Here is a 16,257-nt window from a genome sequence, read left to right as displayed (position 1 = left end):
GTAATAGTTATAATTGTCCTCTCTCTCCTCCCAAGGGATCATATAATCCCAAGTTATGGTGTTGGAGGAGAAAAACTGGCTGGCGTTTGTTTTTTCCTTTTTTTTTTTTTTTTTTTTTAATGGTAACTGTTAACAACTAAAATTCTACCTTGTTCAATTACTTTAAAAACCACATTCCAGTGAATTATAACTGCGGCCTGCTGAAGACAGAAGCTTTCCCAGACTGAGTGTGTGTTTCCCTGGGAATGATGTGACAGCCGTCAGCCACGCACAGCAAGCTGGGAAACAGTGCGAGCGACGGGGAGGGCGGCCACGCCCTGCAGAGGCGGGGTCTTATTTCGCTGCTTTTCAGCCTCCCATAATCAAGCCCCATTAGTTTTAAGTATAATCTGTGTGTTCTTCCAGAGTTCAGGACCTCAGAAATGAGTACCCTCGCGGCTGCTTCTGGAACTGGTATAGTAAGTATGATTCCTGTGGCCTGGGTCTAAACTGTTGGAGGCCATGTGTTTTTAAGAATTAAGGAAAGAACTGCAGCACACTGAAAGTGTAAATGAGGGGGGGGGGGGGGGGGGGCGGTGGTCCTACGTGCTTGGACATCCTTCTGATGTCCGGGGCGGAGGGACCTTCCTAAACCATGTGTGATATTGCTGGCCACTCTACAGAATCAATTCCTACAAACATTATGCTACACTCCGGCTCACCCACGAGAGTGAAGGCTCTGAACACATAGAGACTACATTATATACAGTGAGCTAGAAACAGTGATTAATCATTAATCAGCTACTGGCAGCACGATTACAGATGATAACACACACAACACCCCCAGCGCAAGGCGTCACCTCCAGGCACACCCCTTCCGCACTGCCTTCCTCTGTCCCGGGCTGTTCCTCTCCATCCCTCCTGGCCCCCTGTCCTCCCCACTGCCAGGCAGCCTAACTCCTAGCTCCTCTTTAATTCAAGGCCATGTTTTAGCAAGTTCCTTATGTTCCCTGATGCAAAAAGCCCATTCAGTGTCACATTCCACAGATCAAAAGGAATAAAGACCCAGGAAGTCAAGTTAATTTTTTTTAACGAGGTTTTTTTTTTCTTTTTTTTTCTTTTTTTTTTTTAGAGAGGAGAGGGAGAGACAGAGAGAGAGAGAGAGAGAGAAAGAGAGAGAGGAGAGACAGAGGGAAAGAAGGGGGGGAGGAGCTGGAAGCATCAACTACCATATGTGCCTTGACCAGGCAAGCCCCGGGTTTCGAACCGGCGACCTCAGCATTTCCAGGTCGACGCTTTATCCACTGCGCCACCACAGGTCAGGCTCAAGTTAATCTTTGTACATGGCCTTGACTTGATCGTTCTCCTTGAGATTCGGCAGTTCCCCTGCCTTAGAATGACTCGTTCACTCAGTGTTGAAAACCTACTATAATGCTCTGTTCCATAAAGAGAGGCATAGTGCCTCCTTAATAGAACCCTGAACCAAGTAACATAGGAGTCTCACAAAATACATACACATCTATGTGTAGTATATGTGTATGTGTCAGTATATATGCAATATGTAGATATAAACGCACACACACACTTCCTCCACAGAGGATGGTCACTCAAAGATATAAGTCCTGCCTTGGTTTCCATCTGCACGGGGGCACACACCAGGCCCTGGAGATCTAGGCTCCTCCCACACACCCACTCTCCAGCTTCATCTCCGTCCACTTCGCTTCATGACAGACATAGCACAGTCAAGTTCTTTCAGTTGCCCATAAATGCCGTCCTCTCTCTTGCCTTCCTGTTTTCTGACAAGTATTTTCTTTTCCCTACTCTACACCTGACTACCTCCTCCTCATCCTATGGGTCTCAATTTGGATGTCACTTCCTCCAAGAAGCCCTCCATGCTGCGCCTGTTCAAATCGGAGTTAAACTCCTCTCTGCACTCCTAGAATACCCTGTAACCTAAACGCCTGTGGACTTGTCTGTGTACTCCACTCGATAGAAGGTACTAAAGATACAGGGACCCTTCTGTTCAACTGGAAGAGATATTACAAGTGACTGGTGCTCAATTCATATTTGATGACCTATGTTTAAAGGTGACTGGTTTATCTCTATTTGCACCATTTTTTTTGCTAAGAAATGGCTTCCCCCTAGGGGCTATAACAGATATCATATGCATGTGATTTCATGGCATTCTGAATATTTCAGATAAGTCTTACAAAGAAGGTAAATCAACAGCAACAAAGAATTCTTCCAAGGTTTTGGATCCATCCATAACAAATCTTTTCTGTCTAAACAGCTAATGTATGGAAGAACACAAAGCTCAGGTAGAAATCTGTTTACACTCATTCCCAAACAATAGAGTTGAGAGAGAGAATTCCTACCGAATAACTCTCTCCTCTGCAGAAGCCACAATATACAGTCATTCACTAAATGAATGGTTTTGTTAGTATTTTTTTCCATAGATTTGAGAGAGAGAGAGAGAGAGAGAGAGAAAGAAAGAAAGAAAGAAATAGAGAGAGAGAGAGAGAGATAGGAGGGGCAGGAGGAGAGGGGGGCGGGTATCAACTCTTTGTTCCACTTGGTTGTTCCATTTAGTTGTGCACTCACTGGTTGCTTCTCACATGTGCCCTGACCAGCGATGGAACCTGCAACCTCAGCACACAGAAACAATGCTCTATGCTCTACCCACTGAGCTCCTGGCCAGGGCCTAGCTTTGTTACTATTAAAATTAAGAGAGTGAGCCTGACCTGTGGTGGCGCAGTGGGTCAAGCATCGACCTGGAATGCTGAGGTTGCCGGTTCGAAACCCTGGGCTTGCCTGGTCAAGGTACATATGGGATTTGATGCTTTCTGATCCTCCCCCCTTCTTTCTCTCTCTCTCTCTCTCTCTCTCTCTCTCTCTGTCTCCTCTCTCTAAAATAAATAAATAAAAAAAGTTTAAAAAATAAAAATAAAAAAAGCGAGTGCAAAATCTGCAGTGTACTGTTACCCAGTCCCAATTTATCAAATATTTATCAATCAGTTCTCTATTTAAAGAGTTGACTACAGATTTAAAAAATTAAATAAGATGCATTTGGTACAGGTCCTACTGAGAATAAAACGGTGCTGTGTTCATTCACAAAGGTGCTGTACGACTGGGTGGTCTCTCAGGACATCAACTCCCCTTCTCCCATCTGCTCCTGAATGTACTCTGACTTTGACCCCTTCAACCCACGAAAACTACCCATCAAGTTCACCCATGTCCCCCACACAGCTCAGTACAGTGGTCACTGCTCAGCGCTCCTCTGGTGGCCCAACAGCAGCACTGGCCCAGCTGATCACTCCTCATTCTGGGGACAGTTCCTCACCAGCCCCCAGGACACCACCCTCTCCTGGTTTCCGTCTACTCATCAGAAGCAGCTTCACAGTAGTCTTGGCCGGTTGTTCACCTCCCAGACTTCTAAAGGTTGGAACACCCGGATTTCCTGTCTCTCCGCTCTCCCTCATCTGGTGACATTACCCAGCCTCACAGATGTAATATCATGCATACCCCAATGGCCACCCAATGTCTATCTGGTCCCAACCTCCCCCAATCATCCAGGCACTTAAATCCAAGGACCTACTTCATTTGATGGATTAACAAGCATTACAAATTAAAAATCTGGTATTCCCTTCACCGTCTCCTCCTGCACACTTCCCCTTCCATAGAACAATCCTCCCAGGCCAAAAACCTCACGGGTATCCTCCCACACCAATCCACGCTCGCGCGAACTCCTACTGGCCTCTCAGAATACCTACGTGGCACCTTTCCTGGTGGCCATGGCTACCACCTAGTCCAAGCAGCCTTGCCACAGTATCGGTCTTTTGTTTTTCATTTAATTTTTTTTATTCTTCAATTACAGTTGACATACAAATATTAAGTTAGTTTCAGGTGAACAACATAAAGATTAGACATTTCTATAACTTAAGAAGTGATCACCCCGATATTTCCAGTGCCCACCTGACACCGTACAGAGTTATTACAATATTACTATGTTCCCTGTGCTGTACTGGACATCTCCATGCCTGTTGTATAACTGACAGTTTGCTCATCTTAATCCAGAGCATCTTAACTGGTTCCCTGACTCCGCCTTTGTCCCATCAAGTCTTCTCAAAACAGCAACCATTGTAACCTCAAAATGTAAATCTGATATCACTCCTTGGCTCAAAACCTTCCAACAGCTCCCCAAACACCAAACTAAAGCCAAAACAGCTCGAAGGATCTCTAAGGCTCCGCACCATCCGGTCTCCCTCTCCTCTTCGATTTCCTTCTTTACCTGCTCCTTCCTTTTCGCTCACTTGGCTCCCGCCCCCCTGGCCTCCTTGCTCCTTCAGCGTGTCCACAGGCAATTCTGTCTCAGGGCATTTGCACCTGCTGTTCCCTCTGCCAAGAACACTCTTCCACAGGTCAGCTGCTTTGCTCGACCAAATCTTTCCCCAGTCCCTCTAGTTAAACGACATCCCCTCTCCCTTCCTGCACCCACCTCTGGGCGCTCCCCACCGCATACACCGTTTCCTTGTGCTGTGAATTCTCCCTTGTGCCTGTCCACCCCACTAGAAGCCCAGCTCCAGGAAGACGGGAACTGCTACCCGTTTATCCTCTGCTGTTTCCTCAGCTCTCGGAACGGTGCCGTACCACCTCACGCACTCAATCAATACCTACTGAATGAATACATAGTGACTATCAACTCGCACCAAACTCGGTAAAATCATCAGTCCACAAGTCACTCTATTTAACAGACTGAGGGCGTCAAGAATTAGAATATCTCTCCTAATGGGTCCCAGTGACACACCCTTCATTGAGGACTTCATTTCCAGAGCTAGAATCAATGAGAAAGACAGGTAGCGTCATTTCAAAACACCAGATCCATATAACTCATATTCATTTAAAAATCTTAAATGAGAAATTAGCAAGTGTTCATGGAAATGTCACCATGCAAAGCCCTGGGCAAGATTTTTTCTTTTTCTTTTTTTTTTTAAGAAAAAGTAATCTACCATCTTATAGCTGATTCTATTAAATAAATAAAGAATCATGTTACTATTAATTGAAGAATCAGGCTAACTCTACCTGAGGAAAATCACAGGAGAAATCATATCTCTCTCTAAGGACCGGATGGGCCAATGATGACTAAGAACACGGGCCACATCATGCCTGTTGAGGAAGTGCCCGCCACCCTGTCCCTGTCACGCCAAGCCCTTGAGGAGCCCTATATATCCTTGGCACTATTCCGGTCAGGCCTGCGACCCACCCACTAGCTTTGGGAACCCAAAGGAGGCACTGGTCTCAGGGAACCGGTCCTCCCGCCCACATAGCAACAGCGGCCAGACCTGTTAGCCAGACTGCTTATCTCACTAAGACTCTGGGATGACTTCAGGATGTAATTTGCACTTATCAGCACTAATTTTCTATCTCCACGGACAGGCGGTCTCGATCCTCTATTTTATTTGGTGTTCTCTTGACTTAGAAAGCACTGTGCAGAAATAATTCTGGGTGTCATACTCATGTATATTGCATCACTTCACACTCAAGTGTGAGGACCTGGATTTCAGCTAACACTATCTATTTTAACATATTTCATGTGCCAAAGCGCATGATATTTACACCTCATTAAAACATGAGACTATCACAGGGCTGCCGTGAGAAAGGGCACTTTTCTAAAGGCTGTTTCTTAAAGAGTTTAATTCAGGCAAGATGTTGGTATCATGCAAGATGGATCATCGACTAACTAGAACGGTTTTTGAGGTTGGTGTCTGTAAGGTGGGCTCAGTCTTGACCCCGCAAAGCAGCTCCTATCAGAAGTCAACACATTTTAATGGTCCTGCCGTGCTAAGGCACTGAGGCACGAAACCTGGAAAGTAGGCCCCTTCTCACACTCCAACATTCAGAACCTGCTCCAACTTCTGGCCTGCTCCTGGGCCGTGCCTCTCACAGCACTTCCTCCCTCCTCTCTTTCCCAAGGCCTCTGTTGTAGTTCAGGCCTCTTCAGCTCCCACCAAGAGCTCACCCCACATGCTTCCTGGAGCTGGTCTTTTGGCCTCTAGTCACCCTTCCCCATTTCACACAGTTTTACAGCAATCTGCCTCCCTTCAAACCCAACGATTATTTCCCCACTATCCGGTGAATTAAGAATAAACTTCCTAAAAGTCAGTGGCTCTCAAACTCTGGTTCTCAGACCACCGAAAATTCCTGTTTTTACATGGAAGTGTAACTCACAGTGGTCTGCTGGGTTCATCAGTTTAGATGAGTATTTCTGGCTTAACAATACATGCACGGAATTACACATTACAATTTTAAAAATAACAGAATTAGTTAAGTGGAAAAATAAAATTGCAGTAATAAACTTATTTACCAAATAGTTGATGAATTACTATATAGCTAGCTCACTGTAGTCACACCTTGTAGGTACGTTTCTCACTTGGACAGTTAACATCTGATCACAGCTATCCACAGAGGGAACTGACCAACAGATATATTTTGTTTGTCCTAAGACAAAAAACAACAACCAAAAAAAAAACCTATGGACAATTTTCTAAAAACTGGAGAGTGTCATATTAGAAATCCAGATTTCCAGTTTTATTTGAAAACAAGAGAAAAATCAGAAGACCTAGAAACTATATAGATCCACAGTCAGTAGAAACTGAGCAATAAATGTGTCTTTGTATTTGCCACAGTCTCCACCACTCCTTATTGTCCCACATGCCCCACATTTCACTTTCTGACATTGCACCTGGCCCCTTGTTGCAAGTCTCACTGCCATTCCTGGTCTTCGGCCTTCATTCCTATAAGTATTGTTTTTATTTTGGACTCTCGGCCTTTGTCAACTCTTGGGAGTTCTCATACTCATCTGATTTAAAGTCCACGTACTAAGACAAAAAAGAGCTTTTTTACCTAGTGTTGCAACATATTGGCCCCTCTGAGTATTTCTCTTTTCTGCTCTTTCTCCCCTTCACTTCTCTTTGTATCTGCTTGCAATGTTCAAAGCCAAAACCTGAGTGCTAAGTGAAAGAACATTATCTACTCCCTCTCAAAATGAAATGGAGGCCAGGGGGTTACACTCTGCCCCTCTATTAGGACAAGGTCTGGAAATCCCACACAATACCTAAACAGACTTGAAACATTCCCTTCCTTCTGTGTTTTCCTGGGTCTGAGTGCTCACAGAGGAATATAACCAAAGGATCCCGGGCCTGGGGTGGAGCCCCTGGGAATAACAGCTTTAACCCTTCTCTGCCCACTCTACAGAAAGGACAAGTACAGACGTATTACTCATCCACTGAAACATATAACCACCGTCCCTACTGGAAAACTTCTTCCTAGTCAATCACTATTATGAGCTACAAGCCAACTGTAGACAGGCATGATGGAGGATAGTCTGACCTACACCATCTATTCTGTACTCTCCACAGCACTGGTATAGACCCCTGGTTCTAAAGTTCAGCCGGTACCAGAACCGCCTGAAAGGCCTGTTAAGACACAGCGTCCTGGGTCCCACCCGCAGAGTTTCTGAAACCGCAGAGGTTCTGATTCTGCGGGTCTGGGGCGGGGCCTGGGAATTCACACGCCCCAGTGCCCGGTGATGCTGACACTGAAAAAGTAAGTTCAAGCACAAAGGCGAAAAGATGTTGGGAGGCACCACACGTGTGTGGCTGGGAAAACGTCTCCTGAAAACCTCAGTTTCAAAAGATCAGGAATCAGCTAGAATCGTTGTACTACCCTTAGTAGGTGCTCGTTAGGTGTCCCGGTGAAACGGTGCCCGATGAGAGGGAAGAATTTCTCCACTTCCAGAAAGGGTCTTTCCTTACAGGTCAGCTTTTTTAGCAGATTCCTCTGTTTGGCTTAGGGCTGCCTATAACCAAACCACTTTATACCGTTGTCTCCAGACGTCTTACTTGCAAGGAATATTCATGGTGTTTTTTTAAATACTTACTATAAACAATTGTAGGCTTTAGTACTGTCAGTCATTTCCACAAATGCTACTCTCAGTCGTGTCATCTGCTCGTGGCTAGTTTAAGACGCCAGTTGGAATTCATGTTAAGACAGTGCTGACAACTTCAATAGGTGTTACATTACCGGAAGTCTGGTCCACTCTCCACATTAAACTAGCTTTCCTCTATGGCAAAGATCATAATCCAGGCAGTCCTTAGGACACTGTAATATAAAATTACTCTGAGAACAGAAAAGACTATTCAACGAACATGGGTTGGTGTTGGTAACACAGACACACGTGCACACGCGTGCGCACACACGCGTGCACACACAATCTACTCCTCGGCCCAAAAGCACTGAATTTTCCCGCTGCTCCGTATCTCTGAGAATAGGAAATGGAATGTTTCCTTTCACTAAAAAGGTTTTCCTCAGGAAAGCATGATTCAGAGTATCATAATCACAGCCTTCCCTGGTAGAGAACACGTAGGGGGTTTTCCTAAGGGGGCTGACAGATACTGTCCCTGAGGTGGGGGCGGGGGGACTGGGCGTGGGCCGTGAGAGGAAGCTTCCAGGGTATTCTAAGCCTGCTGGGCCTGTACTTCTCTGCCACCCTCTCCTCCCCTCCTGTTGAGAAGCGACACATTGTTTAAAAATGTGTTCAACTCTTACCTGTTGAAAATTTCTCAAAATACCATCTGTTCAACCAAAAGTCCTGGTGGCTGTATTTACTAATGCAAAACAAAGACAGTCTGTCAGTGGAGCAAAATAGCTCCAATCAGATCTATCTAGCCCTTCTTCTCATTCACATCCTTTCTGACGTTTTCATATAGAAAAAGCCTTTCTAATTTTTTTCCAATCAACTGATCCTCATTCTAAGGAGCTGCTTTGCTCTAATAAACACGACTGCCTTTGCCCCTGTGATCCCAGGTTAAAAAACTGTTCAATCAGCCATTTGATGTCAAAGAAAACAAACTAGGCTAAGTCCACTTGCACAAAAACCCTATTCATAGATGAATAAACAGCTTCAGAAACTGTAGCTCCCAGCAAAATGTGCCAGCAAAGAACAATGACGTGAACAAAGCATGTGAGTGCGGAAGGGAAGCCCGCTGCTCTCTATTCTCAACAACAAGAGAGTAATCAGGATGAGGGGAGGGCAGGAGCGCTCTTAACACTGGCCGGGAAAGAAAAATCTAGACATGTATGGCTCGCTCGATCCTAGTTTCAAATATAATTTTAATATTACTGGGACGTGAAGTTATCAATGAACCAACTGTACCTAGAACTTGGGTTCTCAAATGTGGGGCCACCAAGATAGGATCATCTGCAGAGCACCACAATGCCTTCCAGCTGGATTCCCCAATTTATTTCTGCCCCAAGAATGCAAATCAGATCGAGTCACTCTCCTACTTCCCAAAGCAACCAGAAAAAAATTGCAAAGCCTGACCAACGTAAGCCTCGACACAGCCTGGCCTCTGTGTGTCTCCCTAGCCCTCTCTCCACCCGCTACCACACCATAATCCTTGCTCTCTGTCACTCCTCCACGCTCATTCACGCCTCAGGGCCTTTGCACTCCCGATTTTGCTGCCTACGGTGCTCCTTCTCCTGACTTTCTACTGGCTGGTTCCTTCTTGTCATCATACCTCAATGACATCTTCTCAGAGAGTCATCCCTGACGACATCACCCAACAAAGTCGCCCTCATCCCCAACACTGGCATTTGTGGAGGTAATGAAACTCTGCTTGTACTACCAGGGTGGAAACTGTCATCACCGTTAAGTGTTCCCCCTAAGCCCTTTCCCAGAGAGTTATCACCAAACCTTCCTGTGACCCCACCTGCATCTAAGACACACAAGGCCCCCAAGGGAAGTGACAGGAAAGTCGCAAACAATGAGAAGACAGAAAACCGAGTTGATTTAACTTGCCTACATCCCAATAAAAGGGAGGATGGACTTGTCCCCTATTTTGAGTAAGCCTGTGAAAGGTGACTACCAGCCAGACTTCGTATTGATACCACAGTAAATTTTTGAACATTTATATACTGTGTATTATGCAAAGTGCTATCCCCATATGACCTCTTTTAATTCTAACTAAAACCCTGTGAGTTGGTTATTATCAGTCCCATTTTACGGATGAGAAAACTAAGAAAGGCTTAGAGAAGATAAAAAGCCAGGTCCAAAACACATAGGGTCCTGCTTAAGTTGTGAAATTAAAAATAAATAACTAATAAAAGTTAAGGAAAAGTAAGTGTCCCATGAGTGTAAATCCTGAAGGAATAATCGGGGAACACACAAGTCAGAAGCCCTTCGAGGCGGCCCCTTCCTATACTTGTTGATTCGGAGAGAAGTGGAGCACCCACCTTGGCCAGAGGAGAATCTGAGGCTGAACGGAACAGCGGAATAGAAGCCTGTGCAGTCTGGCCCCGACTCCTGGCCTTTGACCTTAGACAACTCATTTAACGCTCAAAAGCCTCAGTTTCCTCATCTATAACGATTACTGTATGTGCCTTTGCTGTGCTTGGGATTGTAAAAAAAGTCAAATGGGAACAAATATGGAAGAACTCTGCAGGGTGCATGCAAATAAACCCGCTTTATTCATTTAAAGCCTAGATCAAGAGCAGAAACAAAGAGTGAAAACAAAAGGCCAGGCGAGAACATGAATGTCCCAGAGCTAAAACACAGCAGGCTCGGGGGTCAAAAATCGAGGCAGAGGCGCAGAAGTGCTGAGACAGAAAAGAGAGGCCTCCCACCTCTACGCAATGCTGTGAACTCACAGGGGAGCATCCAGGCGAGGCCTGAGCACACAGAGGTCACCCCAATCTCCAAGGACACAGCACTGAGGCACCTGGCCTCAGGACAGCCATACTTTCAAATTTTGAGAACTGCCCTGGCCCTTTATTCCAGAAATTACATTCAGTGTGATTTTCCATCAGCAATAAAATCTTCCCACAAAATCAGCTAAGTGTGATGAACACCATGTAGTCACAGATGACAAAAGAGTGTGACTGGCCATCTCATTCTCAGAGTCTACCTGAGGACCCTGTGGACAAGCTTCAACCAGAGTGCCCAGTGACCACCCACAATGCCCTTACTACTTGTCTTGAATAAATGAATGAATGAATGAATAAATAAATAAATAAATAAATAAATAAAAGCTGTTATGAGAACTCTTAATGTCCTAAGAAATATGTAGGAAATCTCAGGGGAACTATCTAATTTAGTTTGCTGAGAATTATCTGATGCTGTTGCTAGGCCGTGCTTATAAATCGAAGCACACACCCTAAGATTGCCTCTTTTGCTTTCATTAGTGGCCACGCCAAGCATCCTCAACTTAAGTGTCAACACTGAAGAACTGAAATAAAACAGATTGAGCCATGTCGGATCAGAGAGCAGGACCTCCCAACCAAGTGTGAGAACGTGTGTGCAGCTGCGTGCTAGAGCAGTGCGTCTCAAACCGTAATGAGTACACGGGACCACCCAGGCTTTGGTTGAAATGCAGATTCTGATTCAGCTGGCCGGTCACGCTGTGTCTCTGACAATCTTCCAGGTGACAGAGGTGCCCAGCCATGGACCAGGTGCCAGACAGAGGTCAGTCATCAACAGCAAGAGCCAGACCTAGTTCTATGTTCACTGGAAGTCCAGTGACTATAAGAAAAAGGTTGAGAAAACATGTTTTGAAGGTTCATGATATTGGCAAGGGGTATCTGTCACTCTGCTAACCTAGACACCTTCCTGACCAGCTGCAAGTCCTGACCCGGATCCTCTGAGTGGTGGTCAGACGGCAGGGAAACTCTTTGACCCCGACTGGTGCCCCTGAATGGTAGGAATCTAGCAGACCTAACTGCTTGGAGAGAATAATTTACGTCCTGGAGCTATATAGGATAAAAGAGGAGAGGAAGCAATAAAAACAAGCAGTGGTAATTTATTGAAAGCTGACATGAGATCACAGTCAGGGGTGGAACTTGGACATGAACCCAGAGTCTGATTCCAGAGCCCACAATCTCACCACTAAACTCCACTGCCTGGCCCAGGCCATGTGACGAAGTGACAGAGAGAGCAGAGCACTGAAGAGCACCAGCACTTATAAATACGGGACCCGGAAAATTCTCCCTCCCTCTCTCTGTCACTCTGCTTTCCTTTCTTCGTCTTTGATGTGGGCTCATAATGGTTCGTACACCTCATTGGTCTACATAAAGCTCTTAACCCAGGGTCTCACACGATAAATGCTTCAGTGAGTGTTTTTCAATTATTATGATTAAGAGAACTTTACTGAATTATTTGAAAGGCAAGCTGCCATGAACTATGAATGAATTGGACTTACAAATACCTTGCTGATATATACCCAACACGTGGGGTAAGATACACACACCCCCGACGACTCTCTTCTACTGATATCAGCAACTTACAACATCAATGTGGGGAAGGTCGAGTCCGCTAGGTGTGCCCCCGGCAGGACCCTCCTGAGAAGACGGAATGAACCAAAGCGCCCGGGGTCAAACTCTGCTCTGTCCCTTCCCAGCTGTGTGACACTGGTCAAGGTACTTAACTTTTCTGTGCCTTGGTTTCCTCAGCTGCAAAATGGAAATAATAGTTCCTATCTTGAGTGGCTGTACATTATTAAATGAGCTACTACTTGGCTGAGACCTGTGCCTGACACATTATGATAAATTGGTGACACTATAGCGAAAGATTAATACAAATAAATAACAATAAAAAAATGGATGAACTCATTAATTCTGTAGACATCAGCCATTCTCCTAATGTATGCATCTGCCTAACAACATCAACACGAGCGCAAGCTGTGTAGACTGAGGTCAAGTTTAGCTAGTCCTGAACCGAAAGCTTTCCAGTTCTCATAATCACCGCAGCCATACTCAGGCGATACCAAGAGAGGCAAAGTCTACACGAAGAGCTGCTTATCAGTAGGATGTATTTATAAAATGGGGGTTGGGTAAAGAGGTTAGCCAAGACAGCTAAAAATAGTTCTATAAGCAAACAAGTTGCATATATCAATCGTTCATTTAAAAGTCAGTACTTTCACATCACTATTATGAGAAATATTCAAATAATGTGCCATGCGATGAGGGAGCACGTAGCCCCTTGTCATCTAAGAGTAGCCACATACTAGCTTCTTTTATCTTCTCTAGATTCTAACACAGACAGTATCCAGGTCATTCTATGAGGCTGTGTTTAAGGGTCCAAAAGGGCACAGGCATTCTGTATAAAGTTGCCACGTGCTAACCACAGGTATGTAACCTAATCAGTAGCCAATGCTCTGGGCCCCAAGATACTGAAACACCCATAATCGCTTCCAGGTCAAAAGAAAACTTTCCGTGGCTGAAAGCAATCTTGACTGACCAAGTCATAACGTCAAGGCAAGTGGACACCAAAATCATTTTATTCTGCTCTTCCTTTTAAATGCTAAACAAAGATAACAGGATGTGAAGTTGCACTTCTCTCCCAATCCCAAGAGGAACCAAAATAAATAAATAAAAGACACAAATCTCAAGGGTGTGAAGATCTCACGCCATAATCTTCCTGTGTGCCTGTTAGCATTTTTCTGGTTGTACATTATCAAGTAGGCTGGCAGAGGCTCAGGAAAGCCAGAGTGATATGCTGTAACCCTTACTTTCCCGGGGAACAGTCCTGGGTGATAGAAAGGTAAGCCACAAATGTGGGCCACGTGTACAATTTTTTTAGGAGCCCCATTTTAGGAGGTAAACATAAACAGGTGAAGTTCCCTTTAGTAATAAGTTTTATTTAATCCAATGTTTCCAAAATACTATTATCTCAAGATGTTGTAAGAATTAAAAACTACTAAGGGGATAAGTTACATGCACATGCCACGTGTACTTGACACTTACAGAATATCCCAATTCTGACCAGCCACATTTCAAGGGCTCAAGAGCCACGCGTGGCTACTGGTTACCATATCGGATGGAGCAGCTCTCAAATTCAAAGAGTGCCGAAATAATCGATTTCTTAGGTTGCCTCTATGACAGATATAGAGGTTAAAACAGATCAACCAACTCAGCCTGGGAGCGTGGCTAGCTAGGGAACCTGGTAGTATCCTGAATGGGCGAACAAGCCCCATTTCAAAATAGGCTCTGGCTATTTACAGCTCTTAAGCTGATGTTTTCTACCAAGCACTGACAATGTTACTTACTTTTTTACCCAGTGCACAAGTATTTGTTGTTTTCATCTTCTGTTTAAGTAAGAGCCTCAGGGCAGAGTGTATTATCCCTTCTGCTTCCCAGAGGAGCAGGAAATGGTCAGACATTCCCCCCTGACCCATTCCATACATCCCAACCCACGTGGTCTATGCATAGGGCTGGCATGAGAAATGAGATGCAGAGGTGATGGGTGATCAGTGGGTCCAGCCACGGGTGAGAGAGTCTGAAAGATGACTTCATCTTACCAGTGTTACCTACCTCACAGGCTTACAGTGATGACCAAGGGCAATAACAGAGAAAGCTCTTAGCAAACTGTAAAGCGCTATACAACTCTAGTTATTATTATTGAGAAAGGACATCATTTCTCACCTGGAAGAGCAGATAGAAAAAAGCAGTAACTTGAAACAGAGATGCTGAGCTGGGGGTGGGGGGGACAGAAGGGATCCGTAAGGGACCCATTAAAATATTAGTTGTTCTTAGCGGGCTTCGTTCTCTCGGAAGAGTACAAAGAATACCCTTTTTCTCCAAATCTCGGGAGGGAGTAAACAGCGCCAACATCTCAGGGTACAAGCTTCTACCCCTGGTCAGTCTCCCATCGTCACCTCTTCCCACTGCTTCCCCTCATCCCAAATCCAGCATGACTCAGGTCAGCGGTTCAAAACCGATTTCTTCTTCCCCAGCTTTCACTGTGGCCTAAACAGGCAGCGCCCCACCGGAGTACTGGCGCCTTCCCCGAGCAAAAGTCACCGAGTTCCCGGGAATCTGGCTCAAGGTTTCTCGCCGGCGCGAAAGCCTGAGCGTTGGCTCCGGTGCCAACCTCTCACTTTCTCCAAGAAAAACAGAGGCTGGGAGAGCGGCCGGCCGTAGTCTCCCTATACCTGTCCAACCGCCCCGTCATGCCTACGACTGCCCCGGGCAAGCGGCATTTACGAGGTCCGAGGGGAGTCACCCACACAAAGGCTCCTTGTGCCCCGCGCTACAGGACCGGCAGCCGGGCACTGCACCCAGGAAGGACAGAGAGGGCGCCCCCCAGTCCCGACACCCGCACCCCCAACAGAAAGGCCATCGCTACTCTAGTTTAAAGATGGGGCGTCCCTCGGCTAGCCACAGCCCGCACCTCCGGAAGCAGGCACAAGAGCTGGGGGCGCACAGGCCACTCGGAAGAAGTTTGCATTGTCACCTCGCCTGCAGGAGGGACTGCGCCCCCCTAGCCCAGCTCCCGCCTTCCCGCTCGCCCCGGGGAGGGAGACACAGGGTCCCCGTGCTGCTTACCTCTAGTCCAGTCCACCACTTGTTTGGGGCTCCACTTGGTCACGGGTTCCATGGTTAAAGGCTTTGCTCCCAGCTGGGCTAGATCCTGCGGTGAAGTCCTGCTGCCTGCGTCCACTGTCCTTCCCGGGAGGGCGCGTCCCACGGCTGTCCCCGTGCCCCGTCAAGGCTGCATGGCTGCGGTCACTGGGTCATCCCAGCACGGCGCAACCGGGGCAGCGCGGTCCTCTCCCGGCACACGGGGACAGCCGTGCGGCCGCTCCTCCAGCTGCCACCGTCCAGCTGCAGACCCCTCCTCCTCCCTCCGTCGCCGCAAGCCCGATACAGTTGCCGCTCCTGGGCGATCGCAGCTGCGGGGACGCAAGGCTGAGACTCGGACCGCCCGGCCTCCGCTCGGAACGGAACCCTCCTGGCCGGCTCCTGCCCGCCGCTCCTCTGCGCCTACGGCCCGGCCACTTCGTCCGGTCGCGGCCGCGCGCTCCGCTCCCGCTCCGGCTCCTCCTCTCCACGGCGTGCTCTCCCGGGGTCCCCGCTCCGCGTGCGCTGGCGGCCCGAGCCTTCCCGCCCGCAGGTCCCGCCTCCCGCGCCTCCCTCGCAGCAGCTCTGGGGCCCGGAGTGGAGCTGCGCCAGCGCTCGGGTTACAAAGTTTCAGCTCCCGTCGCTGCTCGCGGAATAAAAGAGGAGGCGGGGCCGAGGCCCAGCGAAACTCGTGGGAGGGTGTGGGTCCGCCCGAAACTGGGGACTCGGGTTACTTTTCCTCTCGGAGCCCTACGCTCACACTCCCCGAACGTCCCGAACGTCCTGGGCACTTTCCTCTTCAAGGGGCGGGTTGTGGACCCTGAGAGCTTCCTGGAGAGCCCTGGTCTGGGTGAGGCCTGGGTCCTATTGGTAGCAGAACAGTCCGTC

General features: G+C 47.1%; 1 protein-coding gene across 2 annotated transcripts in view; it reads right to left on the bottom strand.

Annotated features, from left to right (window-relative positions):
* The window catches only part of CNKSR3 (CNKSR family member 3), an 84,674-nt gene extending 69,185 nt beyond the window's left edge, over positions 1–15,489 (bottom strand). For both annotated transcript variants that reach the window (XM_066372954.1, XM_066372955.1), the window contains exon 1: positions 15,355–15,489. In XM_066372954.1, the coding sequence (XP_066229051.1) occupies positions 15,355–15,406 (52 nt within the window). In that variant the 5' untranslated portion in view covers positions 15,407–15,489. The remainder of the gene's footprint in view (positions 1–15,354) is intronic.
* Positions 15,490–16,257: the final 768 nt, after the last annotated feature.

Source organism: Saccopteryx leptura, chromosome 3 (genome assembly GCF_036850995.1).
Source record: "Saccopteryx leptura isolate mSacLep1 chromosome 3, mSacLep1_pri_phased_curated, whole genome shotgun sequence".
In the NCBI taxonomy this organism is placed as follows: Eukaryota; Metazoa; Chordata; class Mammalia; order Chiroptera; family Emballonuridae; genus Saccopteryx; species Saccopteryx leptura.
This window is presented reverse-complemented; position numbering and strand designations above follow the sequence as displayed.